Source organism: Muntiacus reevesi, chromosome 2, assembly GCF_963930625.1.
Source record: "Muntiacus reevesi chromosome 2, mMunRee1.1, whole genome shotgun sequence".
In the NCBI taxonomy this organism is placed as follows: domain Eukaryota; kingdom Metazoa; phylum Chordata; class Mammalia; order Artiodactyla; family Cervidae; genus Muntiacus; species Muntiacus reevesi.
The window spans coordinates 188,229,593-188,251,629 of record NC_089250.1 but is presented as its reverse complement, the minus strand read 5'-3'; the positions used below and the strand labels follow the sequence as shown (position 1 = coordinate 188,251,629).

The window sequence follows — 22,037 nt, the reverse complement described above, 5'->3', positions numbered from 1 at the left end:
TGGCCATTTTGCTCTGTCTGGCCACCATTTGGTTTAGACCTGCCGCCATTTTGTTAGAATTTGATTTTCTTTCCCTGTGCCTTGAGACCAGGGCTCTCAGGAATACTTAACTAGACCACCTCTAACTCCTGAGACTGAGGGAAAAGGGAAAAAAGCCTTTAAAAATTTTATTTCAACTTTTTTATAAACTAGTAAATTTTATATTGTAATATCTAATTCATGATGAAACTTAAGAAAATGAAGCTAGATCTTGCACTGTGTCTGTCTAAATGTCTTGGTATGTCTTTGTCTCTGGGTAATATTTTTGAGGTTAATTTGCAAATGAGCTCTATTTAATTGGCTTAAAGAAAGGTAAGCACTTACAAATCAAATAATTCTAAATTAAACAATAAATTCCAGGTTGAGGTGAGCTGGGAAATATTCAGTATTAAATACCTGATATTAATGATTATTTGTTGACCTATCTAATATAGACATGTGTTAGAGTAATTAATATTAAGTAGAATATTTTCATTGTACCTAAGTTTAACATAAGTTAAATATTATATCTGTTACAAGTTTGTCAACAAGAAAATTACCTCAAGTGAAGAAACTTCTAAAAAAAAATGTAAATGATATATGAGCTTTTATATAAACTCTATTAAGAATAATTATTCTTTAGGAATATCTGTCTAAAATAGTCTCTCCAGATTGGTGTAACTTGAATTTCTAAGGGTTGTGCTAAGTGTGCCAAGTGTTGGAAGTCTATTGAACAGTTAGGTCATTTCCAAATAAAATGATTGTGAAACGTTTACTACTAAACACTAATTTCTTTTTACAGAGAAACTAAAGAGATTTGGGACTATAAATGAATAATGTTTGGTGCCATCCTAAAATGTTCTAAGAAAGCAAGGGTTTTGGAAATTATCACTGGTATTTATGCTCACCAATCTATAAAATGCCAATATAAAAGTTAGTTCTTGGTTGCTAAAGGAAAGTAGGAAGTGTGCTTTCAGTAAAAAAAAAAAAAAAAGAAAAAAGGTATGAAAAAATACTAAAAAAGAGTTACACATGATCAGGATTTTCTAAAATTGGATTACAATTAGTTAGATAAATGGATTTTGTTAGGAATGACACAGCCATAAGAAAACTGGTTAGAGCCAACTAGGTCCAAGATGGTGGAGGTGACTTTCACTAGACCTTGAGCCTTGGTATTTACACCCACTGTGACATATCAACAAGCTAAATGATACACCCATCAACATTGACTAAATCTGACCAAATGTTCTAAATGCTTTTAATTGATCTTTTTGATAAACCTTCCTAAATCGAATTCTTGTGAAGTTCCTTTGACCTCTAGCTAACTTTGGGGTGCTTCAGAGGGCCCCTGAAACATCCCAAAGAGAGATATTAAACTGTGTTTATTTGGTTGGTTAAATTACATGAAAAAGATTATCAAATGAGTAATAAATCTGCTCATGTTATAATGTATGGTAAAATTACTAATACAGATATCCTAGAAATTAAATGGAGTTCTTAACATTTTGATATGTCCTGGTATTCTAATGAAAAACCTGATGACTTCACAAAAGTTAACAAAGGACTGAATGAACCAGTAAATATGCTTATAACTTTAATGGTTTCTACCAGACAAATTACAGGTTTGAATCTTGTTTTCCAGGAGTAGGGAAAACCTTCCTCTCAAACTAATTATGAAAATAATTTGGTAAAATTATACGTTATAAACAAAACAATTATATTTTCTCTCTGACTCCTCCAAAAATTTGAAACTCTTAGGTTTCCAGTAAGTTTATCAAATGAGCTAGGAAGGTTATCTCACTAATAGGTACAAAAATCTCAAGGAATTTTTGAGACCTTAAAAAGGGAAGAATTCACCTAGATTTTTTTAGGCAAAATCTGTGATAAGCCTTTGGTGTGAGTTTCCCAGCCCTGTTTTATTTTAAAAGTTCAATCTGACATTGTATAAATGTTTCAGCAAAAAAAAAAATCTATGATCAATTATGGTTATATAAATCATCAGACCAAAATTAGTGAGAACAGACCTATTTTGCAAACAAGCTAACCTTAATTTAGTTATATTTGATAAAAATGAGGGTAATTTTAGGGAGAAAAAGATGTTTCAATAAATGTTAAATCCCAGTTTGTTAATGGCGGTCTACCAATCATTTCTTGGATAGTTCTTTGCTGTTGTGTGATATTAATGTAAATTTTAGTTGAATTCTTAAAGAACATACTAAGTTTGTTTCTGAAGCTTATCTCAGTAATCTATCTTTGGATGAAGATCAGATGCCTCATGACCTGCAACCAGGACTGGAAAAAGACATAATTTAAGGGACTGTCTCCAACCTGGATGGAAGGACTATTTTATCAGGAGAAACTACAATACACCAGGATAAGAAGATGACGACATCAGAGGTAGACAGCTTGCCCAAGATGCTGGATCTGATTCATATGATCATTTATAATGTTTTCTTTACTTCTTAGGGCTTTGCATATAAATCAAATGCTTTTCTATCACAGGCCTGATGCTAATGCTAGTTTTAGAAATCAATCCAATTGTTGGGTTTGTGGCCAATTACCTGTGTCTAGTTCTGGGTTACTTTGGTAAATTTCTCTACTACAAGACTAACCGGTTGGCCCTGAGAAAATTTACTTAAAAAAAAAAAAATTATAGTCATATTCAGGTCACTGTGATATTGCTAGTTGGGATCCCCTCACTGGACCAATTAATAATGCCTGCTCTGATTCTGGCCACAAATTTGAGCCTTTTTCTATTACTCGAGCTCAATCAGAGCAACAAGAAAAGTTTCAGCAAAGGAGGAAAAAAATTTTCCACAATTATGGGATGGATTTATATAGATAACACCAGGCTATGGTAATTTAGGTTTAAAGTCTCCTCTGTGTTGGAAACAATTAAATCATACTAAGGATAATTAGTCTAGTAACACGAGACAACTGGGCTATGTGTCTTATAGACGGTGGTGCCAATATATAATTTCCCTGGAAGATGAAGATTCCACAGAGTAGACTAAGTCAGATGACCTGAAATATACTGGGCTACATCTAATGGAAGCTCTTAACTTAAGTCTTATTTGTGACTTTACTAATACTGCTGGCTATGTTATTTGTATTTCACCTGTTTTACAAAATTGCTGTTTCTTACACTGTCAAATGTGTGTCAGGCCTCTGATAAGAGATCGATGATAGTAACAGTGTAACTCTAGATATGGGAAGAAGCAACAAGAGGCAATATTTTCCTGGACCAAGAGGCTAGTAAGACAGGTGGTTCAGAGAATTTTGGATACTGTTTTATGGCCTAGTTCAGTAACAGCACATTAAGTGGCCCATCAACAAAATCTTTGCCAAACCTGAGAATGGACATTCTCAGCACCATGGGATAATATGGTCATGAAATGCCCCCTCAAAATCATGGTCAAGTTTATGAGCAAAAAGGGGCTCTGTCAACTGAAGACTGACACTTGCCATCTACATCTACAGAGATTAAATCATGGCCACTGCAACTGCTGACTTTCAACACCCCTGAAAGGAGTTCAGGGTGAAAATCAGGAATGAGGCACTCTGTGCTCTGAGAAAAACTGGCAGAACAGGCCTTCAGATAGTTAGATATTTTCAGGAGAAGATTATACCAGTTCCATTTCTTGCATCTTCTCATACCTAGAAAAACACTGATGTCATTAATGGTGACAATCTGCTTTGGCTATTAAGGAAAACTTTACAATTAAAAGTTAAAATAGAGTAGCTATATGGTTCAGACATCCTGGGAAATAACCAGGTGTTACTATGGGTGTAATTTCAGATCAGATGTGTATTGCTAAACATTTGAGTTTTCTGAGTAATGTCAAGCTTAGATGCCACCATTCTCAAAACAATGTCTGCTGGAAGCTAATAACTGCAACCTTACTTTTTATAAAACTAGGCAACTGGCTAACTGGCTACAAGTCTCCCTGAAGTGCCAGGTCCAGACTGGGTTTCAGGCCTATTCTTCTAAAAAGAAATGCGATTTGTCTATTAAAATTCCAGTTATCCCTCCTCCAGCTACTAATTGGGTCTGTTACAACAAAATGGCAGACCAAGGGATTGAGATTTTAATCATTCAAGGCTCAGATCTAGGACTTGGAGCTCAGGAATACTTCCAATTCAGTGTCTATTCTCCAAGCTGAGGCAGTCCTATGCCCCATTTTGACAGAAGATAGTACAGTCATAGTTGCCCTGTTCCCTAAATTAAAATTGAGCAGGACTCTGTGGGGCTCTGGAGTACAGATCTGTTGTGTGTTCTCCATTTCTTATCTGTAGGAATATAGGCTTCATTCAGCCTCCTTGACCTTCCCTGGTTCCAAAAGGCAGATTCAAACAGTTGCTAATCAGGGAAGGGAGGGGATATGGAAATAGAGGAGAAACAATCAAATAGTGGTACAGCCTCCAGACAGGGTCCTGGTTCCTATTCAAAGAAATACGCCTAACAATGTCTTTGAGTTCTACAGAACTGGAGCCCCCACCCAGGTGGAGGATGGTAACTTCAGACTAAACAGAAGATTCCTGGAGCACAGTCCTGTTGCTTCACCACCAACCAAAAAAAAAAAAAAAAAGTCACAAACCCTGCAGACCTCACCCCAAATGTTGCCTCCTGTTTCTGGGGACCAGTGATGATCATCCTGTTAAGTTTCCTGTTTGGCCCCTTTCTACTTTATCTCTGAGAGGAGCCAACAGTTTCAAACTAAATTGCTGTTATTACAAGGCTGAATGTTGGTTTCAGGCAAAAAAATACCTTGACTTAGGTCAGGTAGAGAGAGACTTTCACTCTGCTAGGCAGGCCTATGCCCATGCACAGCAGGAAGAAGTTACAGAAGAAAGAGACCTCTGCCCCAAATCCCAAGAAGTATCTTGAGTATTAAGTCTCTCAGGGAGGAGCTGTTAGGGGAAGCACACTGATTGAAACCACCCACCATGACCAGGCACCATAGTAACCATTTGCATGAGTTGTTTTATGACAGGAGATCCTGAAAAGGAATATGGAACTAATAAGCCACTACCAACCGGAAGAGTTCAGGAAAGGATGAAAGGAGACACTGTGTGTCCGTCCACTTCCCAGAATCCCTCTCACTAGCATCCATCTTGGCTGAGTGATGCTGTGCACCACCAGGAAATACTCTGAATTAGAATGATTGGCCAAAGACCACCCGGAAACTAATCCCATCATCATAAAACCACCATACAACCCCAGACTTCGAGTCAGGCGGCAGAGCAGTTCTATTGGGTTCCCTTACCCTCCTGCTCTCCCCCCGGGTGCCCTTCCCAATAAAATCTCTTGCTTTTTCAGCACATGTGTCTCCTTGGACAATTCAGTTCCGAGTGTTAGACAAGAGCCCAGTTTCGGGTCTTGGAAGGGGTCCCCCTTCCTGCAACACCTCCACCTGCTAATTCAGTTTTCATGAAAGTTATCTGTACCCACTGTGTAAATCAATTAACTTTTACTATTTTTTACTCATCAAAAGTAAGCTTCTGAAGCAAATATTTAAGCCCAATATTTTACCTGTTCCAGCAAAGCTGTTTGCTTTTCCAGGGCTACAGAAATATTTTCATTAATTTGCTCTGAAGTTTTCACACGCTTAACATTTTCTTTGTTTTCTGAAAACATCCTCTTCTTTTGATTATGGCCTTGGGAAAATGAAAGATCAGAGATGATATTATTTCCTCTAATGAAAGAAACAGGGGGATTTTCTAATTTAGGGACCCGTAAGCAAATTTAAAAACTAAAATATGACCACAGGAGCATTTTTTAGAAAATGTAATTGTATAAAAAATTCCAACAAATTAAAAAAAAAATCTTAGTACTGTTCTAGAATATACTTTCCTCCCATCTTACTTAATACCAATTTAATGCTTATTTAATAATAACTGAACAAATTATAGCATTAGATCTTCTATTTACAGTTACTTGAGTGGTCTTACATTATTTTTATAGTTATTCAGGCAGTCCAACATATTTTTAATAGATGACTCTACTATTACTTTTAAGCAATTTAAAATTCACCTTGTTAAATGATTACTCTGTAGCCGAGACAAGAAAACAAATATATTTTTCCTGTGAAATCATTTTTTTCTTGTATTTCATTAAGCTATAAAACACCCTACTTTTAATATAATTTACTTCTGCTATTTTAATGATTCTATAATCCTAAAACTTCACTGGTTAATTATTTGATGTATTTCTTACACTACATACACACAAGCCTGTATGCATATGTATGCTTATTATCTATCAGCTTATACTTGGCATGTGATATATAGGTCAATTCTACAGAAAGAAATGGGTTCATCAACTATTTTAAAAAACCCACTCTCTCAACTAGCCTTCTTATTAATAAAACTCCAAAAACAGAAAAGGTGTCAATGAAGCAAACAATTTCTATAAACTACCTTTTAATCCTGTTGTACTTTCAAAGTAAAGTGATTGATTCCTCCTTTGCCAGAACTTACTTCCCTTTGGAGACAGAGGATACCATTCCCCATCACTGCCAAGAATGGTTCAGAAACAAGATACTCTGAAATAATTATTGTCATCATTTACTGTTTTCCTGTCTATAAGGATTCGACTGCATCTATATCTGAGATAATGAAATTCCCCCAAGCAAAGTAACTATTTTTAATTTCTCCAAGAGATACATAAGTATTCACTTACTGTTATTACTATCAGTGTCAAGTGAGGACAGCCACTTTGCGTCTAAATTTTCACAACTTAAAATGCTGGAAAGACAGTTTCTATAGGATTCTTCACTTTTCAAAATGTCATCAGCACAGTTACTTGAAATGACTGAATTCACCAACTTAGGTATTTTATCAGCAGGCACAAAAGGGTCATCTGAACTGAAAATTAAAATGTCACTTTGCTTTTTATCATATAACTCAGCACTGGAATTTGCTTCTAAATAGGAAACTATCTTGTCAATTCTCTTATCATCCAAGGTATTTGTTTTTGTAGACTTTGGAATTTGAACTATACCACTCAATACACTGGATAAATGGCAAATGGATTTCAGATTACAATCTTCTTCATGTTCAAAAAAGGATCTTGTTACACTTGCCTGACATTCAAAATGATTTTCAGTAGTATTTTGTGAATCTTTTGCCTCGTGTATAAAGAGTTTCCTGGGAAATTCAACTGTTTTACTTGGCTTTTCATAAGGGTACACAACTTGTTCTTCTGTGTATTCCAATCTTGTTTCCGAATCAGTAATTTCTAGTGGTTTTATTAAATTCTGAGAAAATTCTTTACTTTTTGGTTCACATACTGAATTTTTGATGGAGTTCAATGAGGAAGCATCATTTTCAGAATGTCTACATTTGCTACTTATGACAGCAGTACTTGAATTCTCATTACCACTTGGTATATTATTCTCAATTGTTGCTGTTTTTAGTGCTTCAACATTCCTCAACTTATTCAGGATCTCTACTTGCTTCCGGCAACTTACAGGCATTGTTTTCTTGGCTTTTAAAATCTTCCGTTTACTTTCATCTGGACTTGCCATCTTTCATATGCTGGAATGCAAAATACCATATTTGAATGCATTTCTCTAACAGACAAACGCTAACATTTATTTACAATATTAAAATAATGTTGAGACTATGTGCCAGATTTAGATAACTATTTTTATTGAAAATTACATTCATTTTCATCTGTGTCACTGATAATTAAACATTGTTCTATAACTCTAACTATATAAAGCCAAAATTTATACTGCCAGTAAGCCTTTATTTGATACTAAGTCTGATCATTTATCAGGCCACTTTTTGTTATGATACCTCACTACTATAACCATTGAGTTCTAATTTAAATAATCCAAGCAGGCCATACTTCAAACATTTTTTCATAAAAACAGATAAACAATGTTTTGCATGGAATATTCCATTTTCTGTATCACGAGGCACCTTTATTAAAGCTTTCCTAATATTCCAATTTCCAAATTAATGGTATTGCAAAAGCTGATTCCCAACAGTTATCAGTATGAAATGAGCACTAAGATACACAACATGATGCTAGTTCAAGTAAGAAAACAAAATGAGTTTTCAATACATTCTTAATTCTGAATTATTTGTTAAATAAAAATCTACTACATAGCAGAGAAAAACAGTATTTATCTGTATTTCTGATTATTCACATTAAGTACTCATATTAAGTCCAATCTAAACCATAGATAGGTAAATGATTTAGAAGAAAACTGCCAAATTACAAGGCAAATATAAGCAAAACAAACAACTATATAAAACATGGTAGACTAGTTACCTAACAAACTATAGAGCACACTTACTAAATTCAAAGACAGAGTCTAAGACCTTTCAAGGTAGAAATAACCCAGTGGGGTGGGGTAAGGTCCATGGGATTGCAAAGATTTGGACACAACTTAGCAACTAAACAACAACAAACCCAGCCAAAGCTACCTGAATAATTTTTTTATTTATCCTTATCTATTTTCTTACTTGAAGCTTTCATTGCCTATATATATTCTTTTCATTCAGTATATCATTTGATCAGGAACAATTCCAGGATTTTTGAGACCTGAAGGCTGAGTGAATCTTACTTAAAAGAAGGGGAAAAAAAAACCATAAATTCAAATTTCAAAAACCTGTCATGCATACTTAAAAATCAGAAAATCCAGAAAAATAGCACACTTTCATTAAGGGCCTGATACAAGATAGAGTTCTACTTTCCCTATTTGAATCTATATTTGATTGCCTCTTTATAAATACAGTTTTTATAATATTCACCATAGAAAAAATGGAGAAACCAAGTCTTTTCTAGAGCAAGCCTGATTAATTTTTAATTCTTTTATTTTGGGGGTTTTTTGTTGTTTTTTTTCTTTTCTAAACTTTTTTTTTTTTTTTTTTTTTTTTACTGAGTATATTACCTACAGAAAAGTGCACATATCATGTGTACACAGTTAAAAGAATTTTCACAAACTGAATACACCCCTTTAACTAGAATCTAGATCAAAAAGAGAATGATTCATAGATTCATCAGTTGCAACAAATACACCACACTCTGGTAGGGGATATTCATAATGGCAGAGGTTATACATGTATGGGGCAAGGGATCTAGGAGAAATCTGTTATTTTCCTCTTAATTTTGCTGTGAGTCTAACTACTCTTTAAAAAGTTTACAGAAATAAAAGAATAAAAAAATAATAATTCCAGTCCCCCGGAAGCCCCCTCATACTTCTCCCTCTAGTCATTGGTTCCCCATCTCCCAGGGGTGATCAGTAGCCTGCAATCTAACAGCATAGATGAATTTAAGCCACTTTTATATTTTATATAAATGAGATTACATAATAAGCACTTTTTAGTGTCCAGCTTCAGAGAAGGCAATGGCACCCCACTCCAGTACTCTTGCCTGGAAAATCTCACGGACAGAGGAGCCTGATGGGCTGCAGTCCATGGGGTCGCAAAGAGTCGGACACGACTGAGCGACTTCACTTTCACTTTTCACTTTCATGCACTGGAGAAGGAAATGGCAACCCACTCCTGTGTTCTTGCCTGGAGAATCCCAGGGATGGGGTCGCACAGAGTCGGACATGACTGAAGCAACTTAGCAGCAGCAGCAGCAGTGTCTGGCTTCTTTCACTCTTCCTTATGTTTGTGAGATTCATGCATGCTCTGTTTAATTGTAGATCATTCTTTCTCATTGCTGTACAGTAGTCTATCATTTGAATATGCCACAGTTTGTCCATCTGTTCTGGGCTGATTAATTTTAAACCAAAAATCAGGATGTATAAAACAATCAACTTCATCTAAAAATATAAGTTCTTATTGATAATTCTACAGCTTTGTGTCATTTAAAAACAACCAAAAAAAAAAAAAAATCTGTTCTATTTGAAAGGTAGAGGTCTATCAAAAGGAAAAATATGTATAGCGAATTTCTATACTTGAATGTGTTATTGAATATATTTCTAATAAAAGTTATCTTTTGGGGGAAATCTATGAGAACTAAATTCCCTAGTTAAAATTTTAAACATCAAATAATTGGAAAAAATTTCCCCTATCTTCTGGCTTCATAAATTACAATCTTCAGCTTTTTCACTACTCAGATACTCCAGGTGCCAGGCACCACAGAACACATTCCCACCACAATAAAGCTGATAGTAGTAACTGAACACACTCAACAGTGACTGTGAGCCACAAATGTATCCTATTAAAGACAGACCAAGTATATCCCCAATCACAAAATGCCTGAAGCAATTCTTTTGCTAGGTAAAGCAAGGGTAAGATGAAATTAAAATGAGACACAACAGTCTTATATGATTACAGTTAAAATATCTTACTTCTGTAAACCTTGCAAACACCAACTAAGGGAACACACTGCTGTGGTCCTTTTCAGGATCTTTGGAAAAATCCCAAACTAGCGAAAAGCTGTAAAAACCTTTGAGATAAATATGCTTCTACATTTGGTGCATAAAGACATGTATGGTTTCCCTGGTGGTCTAGAGGTAAAGAATCCGCCTGACAATGCAGGAGACACAGGTTCAATATCTGGACTGGGAAGCTACCCTGGAGAAGGGAATGGCAACCTATCCTAATATTCCTGCCTGGAAAATCCATGGACACAGTAACCTGGTGGGTTAGAGTTCATAATGTCCCAAAGAGTCTGACACAATTGAGCATGCACACACACACACCAGGAAGATCCCACATGCTGTGGAGCACACCAGCCTCTGTGCCACAACTAAGCCAGTGCTCTAGAGCCAGCAAGCCGTAACTATGGAGCCTGCACCACAGCTTGTTCCACAAGAAGTCACTGCAATGAGACGTCAATGCTTGCTGCAACTAGAGAAAGACTGCACACAGCAGTGAAGCCCCAGTGTGATAAAAAAGAAACAAATTTAAAAAATACATGTAATACATATTATAATGTATAATAACATTCTGAAGATACTGAGTATCTCTGATCCATCCACCATTTAACCAAATATGATTAGCAACTTGCATTTACCTATGTTTTCCATACTGTGCAATCCTGAGGTAATCTGTAACCTGATTGCTGAGTTTATACATCTACTGCCTTTTACGAATTATAGTTTCACTACAAATGTCATGAGAAAACAATGAAGTTTGATTATACTTACTTCTGGGCAAACTATAGTTTCCTAATACTTGTTTTTTCACTTATATTCCTCTACTTTATGCATGTGATTATATACAGCAATACTTCATACATTTTCATGACATTATAATAAAGCACTAGGTCAGTAAAACAAAATTTGTTTGTTCATTTACCTATGAAGGATATTTGAGTCATTTCCATTTTTATCTTTTTTGTTTTTCTTAATAACACTGCTCCTGTGAACATATTTGCTTCAAAGGGTATATCTGTAAGCATTTCTTGAGTAGGTTTGTTGGGTAGCAATAAGTTACACAAATTTTCAAGTTCTCAAGAGAGCCAACTTACTTTCCAAAGTAGTTGTACCAATTTATGTCCCTGCAGGAGGTGTGTACAAGTAACCGTTATCACATTCTCTTGAGCCCCTGGTATTGCTAGACCTAATTTTTATCAATCTACTTGGACACAGATGTGCATCTCACTGCCTTAATTTGCATTTCACTAATTACTGGTATTTTTTCATGTCTACTGGCTCTGTTTCCCTGTCTGCAAAATTCCTGGTTATGTCTTGCCCATTTTTTTCTACTACATTGTCTTATTTTTAAAGAGAACTCAATAAATTATGAATATACTATATATACAAATAACCCTTTGCTATGAGTTATGGGTATATTCTCTCATTCTGTGGTTAGTCTTTACTCCTAATTTTAATAGAGAAAAGACTTATCGACTACTTCCTTTTATGCTAAAACGTAATCTCTCTTCTTTGAGAACTTCCTTACCCCATGGTAATGCATAAAATACGGAGGTCTACTGGTAGTAGAGATGCTTTCTGATCTAATTTATTGGAGAACATGGAGTTACACTATGGGCTGCACAATGATCACAATGATAAAAATATAAGAGGAATGCAGAACTCAGAATGAACATATAATTGGTATGATTTTTCACAGTGAATTACTCATAAAGTTTACAGAAAAAATACTTCGTAACAGTGTGCAACTTGTAGTTGATAAAACTTTAGATACTTAGGAAAACCTCTGCATCAAAATGCTTCAGCATACAAATAAAACTTGCAAAAGGCTCAGAAAAGTACAGCTGACACTTGGACAACATGTGTTTGAAACAAATGGATTCACTTATACTCAGATTTTTTTCACTGAATATATACTACTGTACTACTGGATTCATCCACAGTTGGTTGAGTCTGAGAAGTGCCAATTATAAAGTTATATGCTTATTTCTGATCGTGTGGAGGGTCAGTAGCTCTAACCCCAAAGTTGTCAAGGCTCACCTGTACTGGTAACTGCCCACAAGGTGAAGAAATGGCTTCCATGTTGTAGAGAGGTTGAGAGAATGGAAGCATAAAAAGCAATGCATGCATGCATGTGTGCTAAGTTGCTTCAGTTGTGTTCAACTCTGTGAGGCACTATGGACTTCAACCTGCCAGGTTCCTCTATCCATGGTATTCTTTAGGCAAGAATATGAAGTGTGTTGCCATGCCCTTCTCCAGGGGATCTTCCTGACCCAGGAATTGAATCTGCATCTCTGATGTCTCTTGCATTGGCAGGCAGGTTCTTTACCACTAGTGCCACCTGGGAAGCCCATAACTCAGTCTAACTGGGGAATACTGACATCACCATGCTGACTTTTCAACTAGCTTGAATCCTTTGCTGCAAATAAGCCCGGAGTGGGTTTCTGTGCCCTCCTCCAGGGGATCTTCCCAATCCAAGGACTGAACCCAAGTCTCTTAAGTCTCCTGCATGGGCAAGTGCATTCTTTACCACTAGTGCCACCTGGACAAAGGAGTCTGGCAGGCTACAATCCATAGGGTCACAGAGTCAGACATGACTGAAGCGACTTAGTACGCATGCTTAGTGTACAACAGACTAAAAGAACAATGTACATACCTTAATTTTAAAATACTTTACTCCCCAAAAATGCCAAAACAATTCCAATAGGAATGTCAAAGGTCAATGATCACAGATCACCATAACAAATAAAATAACTAAAAGGCTTGAAATATTATAAGAATTACCAAAATTCGACAGACACCACTGGACAAACGTTGTCAAATAAATGGTGCCCAGAGTTGCTCGAAGCAAGCATGCCAGAACCCTTCAGTTTGTAGAAAACATAGTATCTGTGAAGCAACAATTAAGTGCAATAAAGCAAGGTATGCCTGTAATTGTTTGAAAACATTGTTAATTTTAAACTTTAAAAACCTAACCTAATTGCTCCTTTTATTCTATTTTATCTAATGATGTAATTCAGTTGAATATATTGTCCACCTCACCAAATTGTTTTAGATGTTCCCTACAAAATTTATTGAGAATATTTTAAACAAATGAATCTGTCTTTTAATAGGAGAATTTAATCCAATTTGCATTTATCATATTAATTAATCACACATTAATACTTTACACATGGTTTTATGTCCTCAGATTTTTATAACTTGCTGCTGTTATGTTTTACATTTTCTTATTTATGCTATCTCCATGTCATTTTAGTGTGAAAATGTCCTATTTTTTTAAGGTATACATTTGCTTTCCATAGGTTTACACATGCTTAATAAAGATATGAGCTGTGCTGTGCAGGGCCACCCAAGATGGACAGGTCATGATGGAGAGTTCTGACAAAATGCAGTCCACTGGAGAAGGGAATTGTAAACCACTTCAGTATTCTTACCTTGAGAACACCATGAGCAGTATGAAATGGCAAAAAGATATGACATGTGAAGATAAGCCCCCCAAGTCAATAGGTATCCAATATGCTACTGGGGGAGAGCGGAGAAATAGCTCCATGAAATATGAAGAGAATGGGACAAAGGAGAAATGCTCAGTTGTAGATATGTCTGGATGGCGAAAGTAAAGTTTGATGCTGTAAAGAACAATACTGAATAGGAATCTAGAATGTTGGGTCCATGAGTCAAGTTAAATTAAATGGGGTCAAGCAGGAGATGCAAGAGTGAACACTGACATCTTAGGAATGAGTTAACTAAAATGGACAGGAACAGGCAAACTCAATTCAGATGACTATTACATCTACTACTGTGGGCAAGAATCCCTTAGAAAAAAAATGGAGTAGCCCTCATAGTCAACGAAAGACTCCAAAATGCAGTTCTTGGGTGCAATCTCAAAAACAACAGAATGATCTCTGCTTTTCAATATGCTGTCTAGGTTGGTCATAACTTTCCTTCCAAGGAGTAAGAGTCTTTTAACTTCATGGCTGCAATCACCATCTGCAGTGGTTTTGGAGCCCAGAAAAATAAAGTCAGCCACTGTTTCCCCATCTATTTGCCATGAAGTGATGGGACCAGATGCCATGATCTTAGTTTTCTGAATGCTGAGCTTCAAGCCAACTTTTTCACTCTCCTCTTTCACTTTCATCAAGAGGTTCTTTAGTTCTTCTTCACTTTCTGCCATAAGGGTGGTGTCATCTGCATATCTGAGGTTATTGCTATTTGTCCCAGCAATCCTGATTCCAGCTTGTGCTTCCATCACTTCATGGCAAATAGATGGGAGGAAAAAGTGACAGATTTTTCTTGGGCTCCAAAATCACTGCTGACAGTGACTGCAGTCACAAAATTAGAAGATGCTTACTCCTTGGAAGAAAAGCTATGACAAACCTAGACAGCATACTAAAAAGTAGAGACATCACTTTGCTGACAAAGATCCATATGGTCAAAGCTATGGTTTCTGCAGTAGTCATGTATGGATGCAAGAGTTGGATCATGACGATAAAGAAGGCTGAGCACCAGAGAAAAAGATGCTTTCCTGGTATAAATCTCACATGGTCATGACATTGCTGGATTCAACTTGCTAGCATTTTGTTGACAATCTTTGCACCTACTCATAAAGAGATATTGCTCTGTAGTTTTCTTGTAATCTCTTTGATTTGTTAGCAGGATAATACTGGCCTTCCTCTTTTATTCATTGGAAAAATTTGTAGAAAATTGCTATCTTTAAACGTTTGTTAGAATTCAACAGTAAAACCATCTGATAATGAGTTTTTCCTTTATATTTTAATTCAATCTCTTTTCAGATTTTCTATTTCTTCTTGTGTCAGTTTTGTTCATTTGAGTCTTGCTAAGAATTTGTCCAATTCATCAATTGATTGATTGGTATGTAAGTGAATCATTCTATAGTAGTCTCTTACAATCTTTTTAACTTCTGCAAGATCAGTAGTAACGCACCCTTTCATTCGATATTTTAGTAATTTGAGTCTTTTTCATGGTCACTCTAGGTAAAGATTTGTCAATTTTGTTGATCTTTTTGAAAACAACTTTTGGATTTCCTTAATTTTACTTTTTTCTTCCTTGATTTTATTAATAATTTCCACTCTAATTCTTACTTTCTTCATTCTATTTAGGTTCAGTTTCTTATTTTTTTTTTATTAAAGTTAAAAGTTAATTGATTTGAAGTCTTTAAAAAAAAAAAAAAGCGGGCACTTATCACTACAAATTTCCTAAGGGAAACTATTTGCACCCGAAATGTTTTGTTGTCTTCATTTTCTTTAATGTCAAAGTATTTTCTAACTTCTCTCATGATTTCTTCTTTGACCATCAGTTATTAATATTTAGGAAAGTGTTGTTTAATTTCCTCATGGCTGTGAATTTCTCAAATTTCTTGTGCTTCTTCAATTCTAATTTCATTCCAGAGAATGGCCAGAGAACATACTTTGTTGTGATTTCAGTCCTTTAAAACGTGTTGAGATTTTACAGCCTAACATAATATCTATACTGGAAATTTTTCTATGTACGTTTGAGAAGAATATATTCTGCTTTCATTTGGCTGAATGTTCAAAAGATGCTTCTTCAGTCTAGTTGGTTCATAGAGTTACTCACGTCTTTTCTAACTGATCTATTACTTAGAAAGTGTTTTAGTCTCTAACCATTATTGTTGAATTTTCTATTTCTCCATTCTTGTCAGTATTCATTCCACCTATTTTAGTGCTGTTCTTAGTTGCATATTTTTCTCATTAACTACCTACAAGACTGCAACTTTTATTATAAAATGTCCCCTTTTACCTCTAATCTTTAAAGACTATTTTGTCTTAAATTAGTATACCTACTCTAGTTTCCTTATGGTTGCTATTCACAGCTTTTTAAAATCCTTTTACTGTCAACATAATTGTATCTTTCAAACTAACTGTGTCTCCTACAGATAGCATATACTTGGATGCTATGTTTCATTCAGTCTGACAATCTGGTATTTGAATTGTCTAATCCATTCACATTTGATATTGATATAGTTGGATTAATGGCTGTCATTTTATTTTTTGTTTTACATGTTTCATGTCTGTTGTTCCTCTATTCCTTTACTGCCATAGGTATTCATTTTTTAATGCTTTCTATGTGGCATCATTTTAAACTTCATTTTTTTCTGCCTCAATAGAGAAATATAATTGCTATCTATAATTCATTAAACTCACTTATTAAACCTAATATATTCTTTTGAACTTCCTATTTCTGTACTAATTCTCATTTCCTTACTGCATTAGTTAGAACCTACAGTATGCTATGAATAGGTATGCTGTTAATGGGCATTCGTCTCTCATCATCAATCCTGAAGAGGGTATGTGGTTTCACTAACACCATTAAATATAAAATATCCTTCTATTCCCAGAAGGTTTTATCAATATATTTGTGACTTTATCCTTTTCATGTTTAGATGATCATATAACCTCATTTTCCCAAATTAATTTGTATAATGGTTGAGCTCTCAAAATATTAAACCTAGACTATTCCTGAAATAAACCTGTTAGTCATAATATGTCCTTTAAAAAAAAATTTGCTTCATGTTCCTGTATTCAACTCAGTAACATTTTGTTTACGAATTTGTATCAATGGTAAGATGAGTCATAGCTTTTCTTTATCAGGTTTTGAAATCAAAGTTATTCAGGATTCATATAAAAAACTGTTGTCTTTTTTAAAAAAAATTCTGATGAGTTTGTCTTTCCAAGTAGTATTACTCCTTCCTTAAATTCTAGAAATAATTCATCATAATGCCATCTGGGCTTGGACTTAAGTTTGTGATAAAGGTTTCAATTATGAGTGAAATTTTTAAAATACAGGATCATCCATATTTTGTCTTTCTCTGTTAATTTTGTTTTTCCATACTTCAAAGCTTAACAGAATTCCTGGTTTATAAGGTTCTTCATAATATCCTCTAATTACACTTACAATGTAATCAAGATCTGTAGCGATGTCTCTTTTAATTCCTGATATAAGGGATGTGTTTTTTTCCTTTTTTTGATCACTAGACTTTTATCCATTTAATCAATACTCTCATAGCACTGACTTCCAGTTTTCTATTACATGTAGTGTTCCAAACATTTCATCATTTCCTGTTAGTTTTATGATTCAAGTTTTTCTTTTTGCTGGGCTGTCTTTTGTTGGTGCATGGTAAGCTTTCTCTAGTTGTGATGGGTTCTCTTGTTGTGGAGCACAGGCTCTAGGGCTCAAGGGTTTCAGAATTTACGGCAAGTATGCTCAGTAGTTGTAGCTGATGGGATCCAGAGGGCCGGCTCAGTAGTTTTAGTGCAGGGGCCTAGCTGCCTCATGGCATGTGGATCTTCTGGACCAGGGACTGAACCTGTGTACCCTGCACTGGCAGGAGGATTCCAAACCAATGGACCACGAGAGATATCCAATGATTCAGTTTTCTTCAGGCCTGATTTTCTTCCAGATTGAGATGAAAATTCATATCTTTAACTTTCAGTCACGTTCCCCTTTTTTCTTTTCTTTTGCATTTAAAGCTACAAAATATCCTAAGCTGTACCTTAGTTGAGTCTCATAAAATTCTGATGAATCCTCTTGATTCTCATTTGGTTTGAAATACTTTCTAATTTCCATTGTAATTCCTTCTGTGGAGGTAAATATTGATCTGCCCATTATTTAGAAATACATTAATTTCCAGGCAATTGCAGAATTCCAAGTTGCATTTTTGTTGTTTAAGGTTAGCTTAATTCAAGTCCACTGTAATTAGAGAATCTTCTGAATAATTTCAATCCTGTAATATTTGTTGAGGCTATTTTCATGACTAATTTTTCCAAAAGGTCCACCTGTATTTGAGTAGAACATGTATTCCAACATTGCTGAGTGCAGTGTTATTCTATGTTGATGTCAACCAGTTCAAATTTCTTCGCTGTGTTGTCCATATTCTTCCAGTTATTAACAATGTTTCAGAGTGGTATACTACTGTTGTCAATTTGTCTATTTCTTTCAATTAAATCACTCTCTCCCCTTCCTTATAAACTTTAAAACTATGGGTATATAATGATTGCATTTATTTTCTGTACTTCTGGTGATGGACTGGTTTTCTTCATTACAAAATATCTCTCACTTGGGTTGCTTCTTGTTGAAATACTACCCTAATATGTTATCAATACTAAATAAAGTACCATTGTTATCTTTTACATTTAAATTATCAAAATGAATCTAAGATAGGTTGTATAACTTTTAAAAAAAAAGTTTAAAAACACACACATACACACAATTCAGGAGCCAACCAAGGATCTTAAGACTCAAAGAAATCTCCTATCACAAGTAAAAAATCAGACACTATGATATGCCAAGGTTACTGTTAAGGGATATACAATGATCAAGAAAATGACAAAACATGACCAACTTGTGTCAGGTCTTACAATGAGCATAAATATTATTACTACTCTAAGTGTGGTCCACGGACCAGTAGCATTAACACCTTCTAAGTGCCAGGAGAATTTTGCTTTTACTTAAAAATTTTCTTTATCTATGTGATAGCATAAAATTAAGCAGTATAAAATGTTCACAATGAAATAGCTGGTTGTCAACACTCACTGCCCAAGGTAATCACTTTTAACTAACGTAACTTTTAATTAATCTCAGTATTTTAAAATATGCTCACTCGTATTTCCTGAGTTACAAATTTTAGCCACTATCATACTCCATACTTACAAATGAGAATTTAGCTCTTTTCTATATCTATACACCTTTTTATCACATATAATTAAATCAATACTTGAGTTGTTACAAGCAAATAACCAGAGAATCATAATTGCTTTATCTTTTTTGTATTTCCTTTTTCCTAAAGCTATCAAATTTTATCTCCAAATTTCCTACAAATCTAGCCTTAACTTTTTTCAAACTCATCAAAACTGCCATACACCAACATCCTCCCTTATTCTCCACTCGCTTTAAGGTCATGTTTAAAGATCATTTCTTCAGCAATCATCTTTCCCTAAGAGAACTACTTCCTCATCTGAATTTCCCATTAGAAATATATATTTTAGTCATGATCTTTGTGGGCTGAGATGTGTCTTATTTTTAAATTCTCAGCGAGATGCTTTTCATGTAGAAGCTTTATTTAATGCTGCTTTTTCCTTAATAGAGGACCAGAACAGACCTCAGTAACTTTTGCAGTAACTATACCATAAGCAGCACTATACACCGTAAAATCTCAAACATATACTAATGTACCCCATTTAATAGATACATATAATACCTCTAGTTATCTATATACAAACACCCCTTATACCCCTAGAAATTTAATAAGAAGTTCAAAAATTAACACTGTATTCAATTATCTACCCAATTGAGACAGTTCACTTCCCTCTAGATATGGCCTGACTACAAGCTTTCTGTCCTACTTAGATTGGTAAAGGTAAAAAGGGATACAAAGTTACCTGAATCTCTAGTAATGCATTTGAAAGGTGTGGGTCGAGGTTTAATTAAGCCTCAGAGAATAGAATAAGTATTTAAATGATGTAAGAATATGAAACAGAATAAGATAGAATATGGTTATTTGTATTTTATATGTAATAATCTCATTCAACTTAATGAGAATACTCTTGTGCATTTAAAATCAAAGTTTATTTTTATTTTTAACAACTACGTTATTTAAAATTTGATTACATCAAATGAAATACATCTGTACACATCCGTTATAACAGAACTACATGATATGCACAGGCAACAATGCAGGGATCATGCAATATTTTCAGACCAGAATTCAAGATACCATGTAGAAAGTACATACAGTAGAATTGAAGGTTGAGATGAAGTACAAGAGTCAATAAGGAAAGCAGAGCAGAAAATTCAAGATGTACCTAGATACACCAGTTTTTAAAGGATGCAAATCATTTCCAATAACACTGTTCATGCATTTCTGTTGAGGCAGAAGTCAATCTTAGGATGTAGTCTGTAAAAATCTGCAGATAAGACTGAGAGTTAAGTAGATTAATTTGATTATGGTCAGACTCAACATTTCCAAAAATATATTGCAAGATGAATAAACTAAGACATACTTCAGAAGAGCTGAATTCAGTGTAATTAGTCCTTCAGCCGGACGCTTCATTTTTGTTTTTTCAATAGCTTTCCTGTGATATAAATTATCTTGAATGTTCTTTCCCATTTGGCAAATACTTATGTCGCAGATCATTTTACTGGCTATAAGTAAATACATGACAAAATCATCATGAAAAGAGTATTAAATCCCAATTTAGTATAACAGCCCGCTTAACTGGACTTCACATAATTCTTCTACTTTTTAACATTTTGTTTCTAATGAATTATTCTGTACGATCATCTTTTCCTAGGTCTTGACCATACATAAGTCTTTAGAGCAGTGAATACTAGCTCTTCACAAAAGCAGCAACACTTGCTGGCTTACAATGTTGGAAATTTCATCTTCAACATAGAAGTCAGTTTGACAGGCACAGTGAGATTTTAGAGAGAAAAAGTAAAATAACTGCTTCCTCTGTACAGAACACATTCTTGAACTTTGCCAAAAAGGAGAAAGTAGGTGGGGGAGGGGCATTTGGAGAAAGTAAGTTGCGGGGGGCGGGGGCCGAGAAGCAGGATATGGTCTTTTGTGTTTTGTTTTGTTTTTAAACTTACTCAAAAATAAACTGTGTTAAAGAACCACGCCTGCTGGTACACGGCTTTCATCCTTCAATCACAGCATCCCTACACGGATGAGCTCCACAGGAGTACGTCACACGTTTGTGCTCCAGGTGCTTTAATTTAAAAAGGCATTTGGGCATCAAATGTTCTAGTGCCTTCGAACAACACACATCAATGAAAGCCTCCCCGCCGCCAGGACAAGAACACAACTTCTGGTCCCTGGTTTCTTCAGATAAATTATAACTAAAACAGCTCCTGGAAATGTGGCAACGGAATCCCAAAGATGGGGCGAGGGACTACATTTTCTCCGTCAGTTTCTAAAAGTAGCCCCGTCGGGCCCCAAGCTCGTACTTACTCGCCGAGTACCAAACCCTGAGGGGACGTGCCTCCGCACCCCCGACTTGCACACGCCGCCGCCCGCTACTCCCGCTTCGCTCGCCGCCCGCTCCGACAGCGGGAGGGGACACGTCCTTCCGCCCTTCGCCGGCGTCTTCCCAGCCAGGTCGGCGCCCCAGCGTCTCCATACGCCTTGGAGTCAACCCCGCCAAAACCGCCCGGCTTGCGCAGCGCTCCGAGGCTTCCGGGGACCGGCCCTCAGGAAGGCACGCGGCGCCAGAGAAACTGCGGTCCCGGCCAACCGCCGCTCGCGCGGGGCTTTCGCCCGGTTCCAACGTACCTAAAGCGGCGCCGCGCTGCAAGATCTAACTCCGGGGACTGCAACCGCCGGGCAAAATGACGCTCTCCAGTGAACTGACTGAGGTAAGTCTCTCTGGCCCCACCTCCGACGGACTTCTGGCCAATGGCAGAGCGCACTTGCGGCAGCCCAGCCAATCAGAGGCGACCTGGTGGAGGGGGCAGGGAAGTGGAAGTCGGCTGAGGGGTGCGGAGAGTTAGCCTCCAGGCGCGCGACTTTCTGTCAGTGTGTTGGATCATCCTCAAGTCGCGCGACCAGGCTCCTGGTCCAGGCCTTGCATTTGAGTGTCTGAAAGTTTTCCGAAAATCACTATTTACAGAAACAGGTGGCCCGTATGCAGGCATTTA

The 22,037-nt window shown here is 36.0% G+C and overlaps 1 protein-coding gene across 3 annotated transcripts in view; it reads right to left on the bottom strand.

Moving 5' to 3' along the window:
* ATF7IP2 (activating transcription factor 7 interacting protein 2) overlaps positions 1-21,718 on the bottom strand; it is a 68,573-nt gene extending 46,855 nt beyond the window's left edge. For 2 of the 3 annotated variants that reach the window (XM_065924319.1, XM_065924317.1), the window contains exons 1-3: positions 21,673-21,718; positions 6,701-7,557; positions 5,552-5,676 (exon numbers count right to left, since the gene is read on the bottom strand). In XM_065924319.1, coding sequence (XP_065780391.1) covers positions 5,552-5,676; positions 6,701-7,547 — 972 coding nt within the window. In that variant the 5' untranslated portion in view covers positions 7,548-7,557; positions 21,673-21,718. Of the gene's footprint in view, positions 1-5,551; positions 5,677-6,700; positions 7,558-21,351 lie in introns of all 3 variants that reach the window. The other variant, XM_065924318.1, reaches the window with a different exon arrangement.
* Positions 21,719-22,037: the final 319 nt, after the last annotated feature.